Source organism: Ascaphus truei, chromosome 2 (genome assembly GCF_040206685.1).
Source record: "Ascaphus truei isolate aAscTru1 chromosome 2, aAscTru1.hap1, whole genome shotgun sequence".
In the NCBI taxonomy this organism is placed as follows: Eukaryota; Metazoa; Chordata; class Amphibia; order Anura; family Ascaphidae; genus Ascaphus; species Ascaphus truei.
The window spans coordinates 380,379,005-380,391,830 of NC_134484.1; the positions used below are offsets into that span (position 1 = coordinate 380,379,005).

Sequence of the window (12,826 nt, forward strand, 5' to 3'; positions counted from 1 at the left end):
CCACCCCCCCCCCCCAAAGTTCTTGAGTGTTTCACTGTAATATAGTATTTTGTGTGTTTGCTGGCGGCTTGCCAGAGTAAACTCCGTTTATTCAATTAACCTTATTTATTCCTGTCTGGTGATAGTGATCCCGGTGACAAAAAGGTGTTAAATGCACTGGTCTCCTGTGACATGTACCACCTACAGATGCAGCGGGCGTTATTCGAACAATTACCTGGGTAAATTTTGTGTTATGCCGCGTGTAGGTTGGAGATATATTTATTCATTTTGCCGGGGCAGACTAATTGCCCATCGGATAAACACAGCAGGGGTACCTGCTGTGTGAGTCCTACCGGGGTCTTCCTTTCTGTAATAGACGCGCAGTAAGAGAGAGGCTGAATCATTCACTCTAACTGCGCACCTCTCACAGGCGATCGCTGGGTTTTTATTTAATTTTAAACATTACAATAATGTAGCAGGGGGTCTCTGGAGCTGATGGGCCATTATTGTCTGCCCCGGCAAAACTAATGAGGATCACGGGCATATCTTGAGAATCCATTTCGACATTTGTTCGAATAACGGCTGCTGCATCTGTACATACGAATGCTTACAAACCTGCATCTTAGCTGTTCTGTTTGCATTACATTGTTGCATACAGATATTACAGATATATGCATTCATAAAAGGTGTTGATGGAGAGAGAACTGTGCAAATACGACAATGGAATGTGTCGGTGTCTGCATTTCTTGTCATATTTAATGCTTTAAGTAGAAGTCATTAAAACCACGTTTAAGGTCATGTTAAGCAGAACATCTAAGAAACTTCTGTCAAGCATATTAAACAATTAATGCACTCTTGAGGGAGTATAGATTAATTGTTTGGGTAGTGTACATGGTATTGTTCAAATTTAGAAAAACCTGTTGAACGCATAGCCCTGTAAATGTCTAAACCAAGCAAACAGAAGAAGCAAAAAAGAAGGATGAGTAGCCGTGTTCATCCTTTCTGACATGTAGTAACGTACAGAGGGAAAAAGAGCAGGTAGTATGATACCTTTGGTTGGGCCAACACTTTTAAGTTACAACAAGCTTTCTCTTCCTGATGAAGAACCCTGTGAGGTTAGAAAGCTTTACTCTTTCCTTCTTAGCTTTTTTTTTACTACAAATAAGCAAATAAAGAATATATTATTCTAATATTGATACAATGCACAGAAATGACAAATAATTGTGCATATAGTACAGTACAGTACATCAAAATTAAGTATCAATACATCATGAAAATAATAATTTCGGGCAGATTTTCAAAATTCCACCATAATTGCTGAAATACTATCAAAAAGAGTGGCACATCTAAGAGTAGTGATTTTTATTGTCCAACATTTTGGTCCTTTGACTAGATTAATCACAAAAATGAAGGTCCAAATATAAAATACCATTCTGCAATACAGGAAATTACATAAAAAATCAGTGTGTCTCCTAAAGTAGCATCAGCACCCATCATATTAAACAGAAAAACAAATAATTGTTTTGTCCATTGACATGAATGGACTGTATGGTGTCTTCTAGCACCAGGAAGTGTCTTATGGAAGAAGAATGCTTAGTAAATGGGGCCCTATATATTATAATCAGAAAACATCCCATATTTGGTGCACATACAAATAAAGTTACAAAAAAAACAAATAAAAGTATGCTGCAAGCACGGATCCTCAAGTGCACATAAACAGATGATTACCATTTAGGTGTGTTACTTCTTTTGACAATGTACAGAAATACAGAGCAAATATAACAGAAACATTCAATTGGCCATCTGAGTCCACCAGCATTTGGTGAAATGTCTCCTTTGGAGAATGAGCTGAGTAGTTCCCTCCTGTGCTTATCTCAGCAGATTAAATTACTGTTGGTAAGATGTAGACTGAAACTGGTGTCATATGCAAAACATTTGTCAAGGTTGGTTGTGGGTCACTACCTGGAGTCAATCAAACTATAGTGCCCCATGTGACTACTATAGTAGTCATTTATTCCTGATAAGAAGTCCAGTCCACTACAATTTTTAATTCATGTAAATAAGGATCACATGAATAAATAATTAAATAATAATAAATAAATTAAAGTGCTGTAGGTAATGAGGACTAATCACTAAAAATGTGAAGTAACATTTAATAATAATAATAATAATAAAGCTCATAAACTGTAACATACTGTATTACACGTGTGAAGGTTATAGCAATTTACAAAGGGCCCGTACTAGAACTTTTGAAACTTGTCTTAAAGAAACTCCAACTTCTGATTTAAAAGCTATTCCAAAAGTTAAAGGGATTACATCATATTTCAAAACAACTAAAAACTACCTCCATTCAATGTTTAACTTCATCAAAAGATTAAAGCTCAAATAATAATCTCAATAAACCACAGGGTGATATAATTTTATGGTGTTACTTTACAGATCAGCTACTTCTAATATGCAAGCTAGTACATTTGCTTTGGAAGGGATACAATTCGATAAATATTTCCTGCTATGCTTTCTACTGTTGATTGATATCATAAGACATATTTTATTTTAAATTAGTAGTGTCTAAGGCTCAGTAGATTTAATTATTTGTAATTACCTAGTTGTTGTCAGTATGTGGCTGTTTTATGACAGTAGAGTATACAGTGTGGGTCAGGTTCAACTGTATATCTTTTCAACACAGAATTAATGTACTATTGATAGAACCATTACTAGAACCAAATTAAAGTCTGGGCTGATGGATTGGTCCACAGGGTGCTGTCAGACATGAAAGGAGTAATTAGTATTCATTACTTTATACTCCACAACTTTCCAATTATTAATGAACTTCAACTGTTGGACTGCACCAAATATATCACAACCATCTATTTAGCCATTATTTCAAATAAATAATTTATATCTTTCCAAGTCATTAAAAAAAAATCCAGAAGTGTGATATTGTATATAAGACATTACTATGAGTTGGTTTGGATGTTCATTCTGAAATCTAGAATTCATTCAAAGGTGCAGATCATCTTCAGTAACTAGCAATTTAATTGTAGAACGCATACTTCTGATAGTTAATAAAATCATTATTTGATTTAAAAAAAACCCGCAGTGAGCTTTCTTTCTCTATATTTTGTCACATCTTTTCAATAAATCTATCTTAACCTTATGATAACTTTAAAGTAAGCACGTAAAACAAAGTAGGTAAACAACATTTTACAATCCCTTTGATTTCTCATTTGTTGTTCAATGTCAAAGATATTGCATATCATGAATATTCAGTGACAGCAAAAGTTTGAGATAATATAACCTTCTGTAGTAAAAATATTGGGATGCAAGAGAAAAATGCTTTGCCACACAGTAACGGCATATGTAATAACAGTTTCTTACATCTGCTGTACAATGTTAGGTTTATGTCACATCAGCTGTGAAAGATTTTCGGCGGAAAAAAAAAAAAAAAAAACATGACGCAGAAAGTGATACATCTCATTATAATATTTGCACCATGTAACGCCTTCCCCAACTCCTCCTACAGACACTCCCCAAGTTGCAATCTGGCTCAGTAGGGTACTGTATAATTGGAGCAAAATACTTTGATATAGAGGTGTAGTGACTATGTCCCAGCTTTGCTTCAATATTGCCTGGCACGCCGCCCCATGACGGAGTAGCTATGGCATAATTTTCCTGCCTGTTTTCCCAGGGAGATCAGGAGTGCGGAACGTGATCTAAGGAAGTGGAACAGAAGGAGGAGGGCTTCTCTCCATCATCAGTCATCTCCGAAGCAGTCGCGTGATCGCAAGTGCTGGGGAGGCTGTGGTTCTCTGGTACTACGACCCCTCGAGGTACTCAAAGGGTTAAACAAATAGTGTTTTATATTACAAGTGTTATCAACTTTTAACAAACCTTAAATTACATTGGCCCAGATTCACAAAATGGTGCTAAGCTTTAGCACGCCTTTACTCCCATTCAGATTTGGGCCAGAAGCAGTAATTCCTCATCTGAAAATGTTATAGTGCGCACACTCTAGGTGTGTACTTGGCTGTTAATCCAGACAATGTGTCTGCTTGTTCTGCAGGTGCTGTCAGTATTAGACGATTAGAGCACTTTCAGGTAGTAGAATGCCTTGTGGAAAACTCTACCTGCCACTAAGTGTAACCTTATGGCTTCTGAAATTTGTGTGGCAGTGGTGCTTTATGACAATGACTTTCCAAAAGACTCTTTCCAAAAGACCAGCTGCAGTGATGGTACAGAAGTGGTGTGGCGACCCCGCCAAGGCAACTTACAGTGATTTGCATAAGATACATATAGATAAACACAGTTGTCCCGACTGCCGCTTAGTACATTTACCGCTTAATGCATATAAAATAGAACAGGTACAAAAATAAAGATACCAGCATACTGAAATATAGTGCATTTGCCTGTCCATTATACTTCATTTTCTTAGCAGAGCTAATTCTTACGTGACTTAAAGCTTTTCCCTTAATTATATTTAGTAAATCCGATAAGAAAGGGTGTCACTTTTTTTTAAATTGTGTACATGATCTCATTTGCAAGCTCTGAATCTGTTTTAATGTTGTATACAGTACCTAAGAAATCTGCATCCAAATAAAGTTCCAAAAATAGTCTGTACATTTGAAGAATATTTTCATTTGAATTCATTGAGGCTCTGACTAATGATGATAGGGCAAAGTGTTTTCATTTGCAAAATAATAGTTAAATGAAACTGAAGTACTGTATACAGGAACATATTGCATGCCACACATGTTTACCATACATTTTAACAAATTTATGTCAAATAGTAAAATACAGGGGCTTTCTCAGATGGGAAAATCTACCAACATAAAACAATAAAGTTGCTGTTAATGTGCATTTGAGACCACATGGGCCTCTTTGAGCAAAACCAATCTTTTCTTCTTCCGAACTTATGCCTGAAGTAAATCACATATGAACAGTGTTTCTATTGGTCTAACAAAAAGGTATGAGATGTAGCAAGACTTACTGTCCCCGGGGCTACAGACGAACAAGCAAATGTCCGCGGCATGATGGAGCTGTGGTGGGTCCATGCTTCTGAACGGGACCCTCCCACAGTGTTAATCATTTGGTGCAGTGACCACACGTGGAGGTGGCACCGAAGACACTTAGGAATGCTACATCTGTAGCAAAATTAGAACCAACAGACAATGAAATGCTGCTTACTGCTCATTATAAGCTTGAAATGCAAACTTACTGTCCCCTTTTAATAGTGTTTCTTCCAAGAAGAGGGTCAAGAACTGGATCGACTACTTCATCCAAATTTTCAATTAAGACCGTATCACCGCAGGCCAATGCTGTTTCAATGGTTCTTAAGTACCTAAGTGCATGGGACCAAAGAACAAAGATACATGTTATAACTGTTTTACTATATGTATTACTCATATGTCTGTTTTGCTAGAATAGGGAATCATTCTCAAACAGATGTAGCAGATGTTATTGCACGTGTTAACACGAGTTAACGCACAAAATAAACGTGTGGGGGAGAAACGTGCGTTCTCCTTAACCATTGTTTTCAATGTATTGCGTTAACGGTGCAATAACATCTGCTACATCTGTACACAGGCAAATGAGTGGGGGGAAAAAAATCTATCGAGTAAGTGTGTTATCTCTAAACTACAAACCACCAAGTAAAACGTAACATTTAATTTGCTATAATAAAACATCTTTCACTAAACATATTAAAATAATGAGTGGGGGTATGTACCGTGTAAAGGATATCTCTGTCTGTATGCCTACATATATAAAAGTAAATCTATTCATTTATGAGCGACTAGCAGAGAATAATCTATAAATAATACAGTGATGTAGGTACTCCTCTGGTATTACTGGTGATGGCATGCTGGTAGTATAAGCCTAGAGCTAATATGGCGCTATGTCAGTTGTATATGCACATCACTCTTGGGTAGAGAAAGTGCAATGTGTATCTGTAAATTAGGCGGTCTGTCAGCAAGTGTTCGGCCGAGTCCATAGACGGACAGGCCGTGCTGAGGCGTGCGGACGCTCCACGCTGAGCCCCTGCCTCCTCAATGAGGATGCCTTGAGAGGGGGCTCACGCGAGCGTCCGCAGGCGTGCTAACAAGATGGAGGTTTCAGCCGATCGCCAAGCTTTTTTTCAGCGCGCTGTCGGCTGAAAACCTCCAATCCCAGTACAGCAGTGTCGACGTCACGGCGCCATGACGTCGACGTCAGTGCGTCGCGGGCGATTGGCCCAGCGACGTCACTGCCCCGCCTCCAACCACCTCAGCCCGGCTCCGATCGAGCCCGCTGGCTCGCCTGTATGGGCATGAAATCGCCCAGATTTCAGCAGGCGAGCCTCAGCGTCAGCGCGGCGCGGATCGCCTCACCCCTCTATGGCCCGGGCCGATTGCTGAAGTATCGTAATTGATCATACTTAACACTCGTCTGGAGATCACTCAGTAAGCTACTGTAGATGCCAAGAGAGGATTGTAAAATAAGTATTAACTGTAGTAGCAGCTCTAGTGTCTTACATAGACTAGAAGTATAGTCAACAACAATCCTCGCTACGCTCAAGCACTTACTGACTATATATCCCGCTTGCTAGACCCTACAGGAACACTGAAATCCTCCCACTGCCGGTCTCAAATCAGATCCATCGACTGATTAGTTTGTCTGAAATTGTTGCAAAAAAAGCCCCGACATACATTTAACTCCCGTAACGAAGCTTCGTCTATGTAGCACAGCACTTGCACCCACTTACTAATCCCATTGACACTATTGGAGCATACAGTATACACTATACGTGGCTTGATATACGGTGCTAAGAGCTCATTAGTTGATTAATTTTTCCTATTTTGTTTTGTAATAATTTTTCTCTAAACTAGACTTTTGGAAAAACAGATAGTATAACACATCTAGTTTAAAATGTGTTTCTCTGGAGAATAGGTTATTTGTATAGCTTTATTCTCTTCCTGAAATAAAAAATCCAAAAGACGTATGACTGAATACTATACATTAAAAAAGAACAGTTTTTCTGAAAATTTTAACGATTTTTTCCCCTGCAGTTTTCTTAAATGCCTGTCTGTATGCTAATTTGCGGTAAAACTGTTTCCATGCAGTTAATCTCATTTTTTTTAACCCAATTGTAGTCAGAAAAGTGAAATTATTTTGGGTAAGACGAAAGTAGCACAGGACTATTCTTCATCTCAGTATATCCAAAGAGTAAAGTCCTCCAACATCAATCTGATGTAATTTAATAAGGGTTATCACAAACATATTTGTCCAGAAATAGGAAGCAAAATGTAAAGCTCAATACAATATATCCAATAGACAAGTCAGCAGGCAACATGATATTACTCTTGAACAAGTATGCTAAAGATCCCTTGTATTAATTATTCCCATACTAATTATTATGGGTAAGCACTTTCCCTGGAAATGTTGTTCTTAAAATATTTTATGTTTTGATTTTGCCTAAAACTCAATTGTGTTTTTTTTTTTTTTAAATGATGGAAATGTTGAAATTTTGTTGACATTTTTCCAACTTTAAACTTTTCACAAAAGTTTCATTCAGAAACTGGGCAAATAACATTGTGGAAGTCGTTCCTAGAAAAAAAAAGAACATTATTAATAGTCCATAGTTCTCCTCACTAGAACTTTTAGAAATATTAACCGACAACAGTTTCTTGGTACAGAATCGACTTAATTCCCGACCCCGATTCTGCTCTCGACTATTTCCAATCAAAATTCTTAAAACTCTGTGATATCCCTGCCCCACTATGCAGAATAAGAGTATGTGGGGCCCAACATCTGTGGGTTACAACTGACCTTATAGCGATCTACCATTTCAGGGATGCCTTCTGGGAAAGCTACAAAGTAACTGGCACTACCAAGGATCTTAATCACTACAGATGCCTGCAGAATATGTGCACAAGGCAAACAAGACATGCAAAAGCACAATATTACTCTGACAATCTACACCAGAATACATCAAACCCAGCTAACTTCTGGAAGGTTATCCACAATATATTCCAGCTTTCTAGCCATCAACAACCAAGTAATATCACTAAGGAGGATAATACTCTGACAAATTCCACTGACATTGCAAATGCATTCAATGATTACTTTGTGGGGTGTGCTACTAACTTATTAGCGAAACGCAACCCAAACCACAACCATGAACTTCATTCTGAGAGTACCCCTATAGCCCCACCTTCTCCCAACACTGCTCACAATTTTCAATTTGTCTCAGATTCTGAAGAGGAGATTACACAAGCGCTCCTCAAATTAAAACTAGGCAGCCAATGTGGACCTGATTTACTGCAATCTAAGTTTCTAAGGCTTGGTGCCCCAGCTATTGCCAAACCAATTGCTTCCATAGTCAACTCTATTCTGTCTGCAGGCCATATCCCAAAGACCTGGAAAACTGCCAGAGTTGTAGCAATCTTCAACAAGTGAAGACGAATCCCACCAGAGGGTTTTGAGCAGGGGGTTCAAATTTATTTTTTTGTATTTCACAGTGCACTGTTTTATTATCATTTATTCACTTATATGTGTGTATATTTGTGACACACACTTATTTTTACTATACTGTACTATTAAGTAAGGATCACAAACTAAGTTTTTTGCGCCTATTTTTCAATTTATAATAGTACTCTATACAAGCTTGTTGCCATGAATCAAGCAGCTGGGATGCTCTTAGCTCTGATTGGTGTGATGGTATCAGCAAGAGGGGAGAACTGAGGATCAGTAAGTTGATGCATATGTTTCCTTGAAGAATTGAATTATTAGGTCACATTTATACTGTACGGGTGAAGGATGAGGTAGCATCTGATGTAGTGGGAAAGGAATTCCATAGGTGTGGTGCAAAGCCGGATGAAGTCCTGGAGGCAGGAGTGGGAGAAGGTTAAGAGGTAAAAGGAGAGGAAAAGATCATTGGCAGTGTGAAGAAGGCCTGTGGGTGTGGTCTAGGACATCTGGTTGCGGATATTTTGCCATGCCCAAATGATCACCGTCACTTTGCTGCAACTCACTTCTCAACTGGGTCCTGTCGCCGCTAGCCGCTTCGCTGGTAATGTAAGTGCCTCAGCTTAATCCTTTCCCTAAACCCCCCTACCCAAAGCCCTTACCCTAACCACTAAAACCCCTAAAGTTAACACCCTACCCTAACCGCTAAAACCACTAACGTTAACCCTCTACCCTAATAACTAAAACCCTTGAAACTAACCCCCATACCCTAACAGCTAAAACTTACCTTCTCCTAGAAGTGGCCGGCGGCAGAAGTTCCTGCGGCAGATCTGCTGCGGCAGAGGGTCCCTCTGCGGCCAAATGTCGGTGGACATTTGGTCGTGGCGAAATGACCACAACCAAATGTCCCATTCGGTGTGGGTGAGTATTTGGAGATTAATTTTGATATGTATAAAGGGGCCTCATTGTGGAGAGTTTTGAATATCAAGCTATGACTTTTGAGTGCTGAAGGGATGTATAATGCATTTCAATCAACAATGGCATGGCTCCCATCTGCTTTTTAATTATGAAAAAAATATATACAAGTTTAAAAAAATGGTACTTAATGCAACTGCATCTTCAAATGTTACTCCCAGAAAATTCATCCTATTTACTTGAAAGTGTAGTGATTCAATGGCTGCAATTAATTGACAGGTATTTAGTAAATTTGATTTTGTGTACTAAGAATAAATGCTCCATTAAAAACCCATTATAGTCCACAATATAAAAAGGGCATCTCCCTACAATATATATCTTGATAAAAACTCATTCATTTGTCAGGAAATGTATTACATGCTCTATACAGGTTCTCAATAGGTGAAATATGGCTTGTGTAGCACATGGATAACTAATGGCAGTGATAAAGCAGCAGGATTGCAAGAATATAGTATGCAATAGTGATAAAAAAAAAAGGTCATGTATTAACAGGGTTTTAGATGTTATAGTGAAGAGAACTATTTTGAGCATGTATCTCACAATGTACAGTAATATGGTATCTTCCCTCTATTTTGCCTCTCTTACTTCAACTTCCAACGTGGAGATTGATCAAATTTTACTGCAAACATATTATAATGGGATATGAGTTGTAGCAAATTAAACTTGTAAGGACATATTTACAGCATCCTCCTTGTTCCTGCGTCCAAACCCCAAGAGATTCCCTTCCAGTGTAAGAAGTGTGACTGACAAATGGGGTCATCCATTAAACTATGCCAATCAGGGCACTCTTTTACTTCAATGTGAGTTTCTGTGCGATTTTGCCCTTATCGGCTCCAACACAGTTTGATGAATAACCCCCAAAGTCCTTATGACACAAATGCAAGCTGATGGAGTGATGAAACTGGGATGTGTGTCCTTATTTTGCAGAAACTGTATATGTAATTCTGCCATCCCCATACATTTTGTTTAATACATTAAACTAAACTTACCCTTTCTGTCCTAGATGTACAACCTTTAAGTAAACTCCGTATTTAATCTTAATCCATTTAATGCCCTGCTGCTGTGGATCTATCATAAGAGGCCATCGCTCGCAGTTTATTAATATAGTGGCATTTTCCGTTGACATTCTATCACCAGGCAGACCTTCATTATTCCATGCTGCTATTGTAGCATCATCACTCAGCATGGCAATTGGGTCTAGACCTTCAGATATTGGAATAATGACCTAAAAGTAAAAAAAAAAGTAGGTTGTTAATACATTAATACAGGGTAAGAATTAGCATTGTAAAACTCATCTTTGATATACAAGAAATATACAATGTATTACTAACATTAATACTTGTAATAATAAATATACTTCAGTTACTTGAATTGTTTTCATTCTTTTCATTTCTCTCCTACTGTATCTTACCTTACAAACCCATGAAGTGGACAGTTACGCGGCTTGGAGCAGGGACCTCCTTCCTATTGTCTCAGTTTGTCTTAACTTATATGTAGTCTTTTTCTACAAATTTCCTCACTTGTGCATTGTACTACGTTGTGGAATATATTGGCCCACACAAATATATATATATATATATACCCGCCTATGAAGTGGTCAATTTTACGTGAACAAAATCATTATAGTCTTGTGCCAGATGTACTGTAGAGGTGGGCGAAATCCAAATCTGCAGCAGGATTGGACAGTTCCTTCCAGCCGCGGAATTCTGCAGATCAGTCTCCAAAAGGCAGATTCGTTTTCTTTCGCTTTCACTGAAAATGTATCCAACGGATTCGTAATCCGAATCTGCAAATGTATTTATTATGGTAGGAGTATATAAATAGTGTAAGCCATTGTGTTGTACTGTAGGCCGGGTTAGTGTGGGTTAGTTAGGGCTGCTTCTGCTGTATACTATAGGTCAAACATTTATATATTATTTACTTAATAAAACATGTAGCTTAACCATTAACCTGCAACTGACTGGACTGACCCGTCCTTGTTCGTCCAGTTCACTTCCTGGACTGGTGCCTGGCCTGGGCTCTTCTCCTGTACCATTTCTGTGTCTATTATATCAATTATATAGCAGTATATTAATATGTAATAATAATTTTATAATATTTACAACAACAATACTGTGTCAATTAGTTTCAAGCAGGGTTAAACTTACATATGAAACAGGTTAACATTATTCTACTTTTCACAAAATGATAAATATGGTATGATATTGCCCATTTGTCACTGATAGTAGCAGAGGCATGCTACCTGTGCATGAATAGGTACAGAAGATGATTTAGAGAATCAAATGGCAAAAGCCAAAGATCTCTAGAAAGAAGTGCACTTATGGAGCTTAACCCGAGGCTGATGAAATTTAGCATTTATTTGCACACTTAAATTAGGGGCTGCCACAGTAAATTTACATAACATGAAGTGATAACAAACATAAGTGAAAAAGATAAAATATAGGAAGTTATTGGCAGGACAATAGGGTGTGTAATTGTACACCATATGGGTAGTAATCACTAGATACTAAGAGAGAGTAATGAATTGGCTATTTTAGGGCAGATAATATGGAGGAAATACACAATGGAGTAAGCTACTATTTGCCTTCCATACTTCGGTACAATAAAAAAAAATCAAAGCAATAATACTAAAAACAACATCCTCTCACCTCTATCAAGGACTGTAGCCCTCTGCATAGAGATTTACCCCTATCGGCTACTAGTGCTATTTTTGCCCACTGCAAAGCTACCAGATTGCCTAAAATATTAGGTTATCAAAGGCTAAATTCGTTTCCAATAGCAATGAAAAAGGCTAAAATGCTCAACAATATAACAATCTAAGCTCACCCTTGCCAATAGGCAAAGCTCCTCAGCACTACGTTCCTATGCTTGCCCCTACTTCCTGATATGATGTCACAGCATCATGATGCCCTACACATTTTGCTCACAACAGAGCTTAGTCAGGAGCAGATCAACAGAGGCTGCCAAGCTCCTGCCTTATATAGCGTTCCGTCATCATGGAAACTTAATAACACCCTCTCACAGAAAGATTAACAGCCACATCCCCAAGCCTACTACAACCAATGCCCCAGATTCACCTCCCCCAGCTCCTGCTAGCAGCTTAACCCTTGCAGCCCTAGCTACATCATGAGTGCAGGTGGTCACTGCAGGAACTGGACCCAGCAATTCCACCGCTGGGGCCTTGTCTACCTAAAGTCACATAGCCAGGGCATAGAGTGTCTACCTAAAGTCATATAGCCAGGGCATAGTCACATATTAGGGCTGTAGCAATGGTAGTTGGCCCTTCTGCATCTGTGGCAGCCAGAACAATGTACAGTATGGGAAGGGAGTTTTCCTTCTCCGTATACTGGCTGACACCCACACTCTTGTGCAGAGGGGCATGTGTTGGGCACATGGATCATCCTGTGTAATGTGCCCCCCTTCATCTCAG

At 38.6% G+C, this 12,826-nt stretch overlaps 1 protein-coding gene across 1 annotated transcript in view; it reads right to left on the reverse strand.

Annotated features, from left to right (window-relative positions):
• DNAH11 (dynein axonemal heavy chain 11) overlaps positions 1-12,826 on the reverse strand; it is a 323,392-nt gene that overhangs the window by 67,476 nt on the left and 243,090 nt on the right. The window contains exons 66-67 of the mRNA XM_075587148.1: positions 10,386-10,621; positions 5,195-5,317 (exon numbers count right to left, since the gene is read on the reverse strand). Of these exons, the coding sequence (XP_075443263.1) occupies positions 5,195-5,317; positions 10,386-10,621 (359 nt within the window). The remainder of the gene's footprint in view (positions 1-5,194; positions 5,318-10,385; positions 10,622-12,826) is intronic.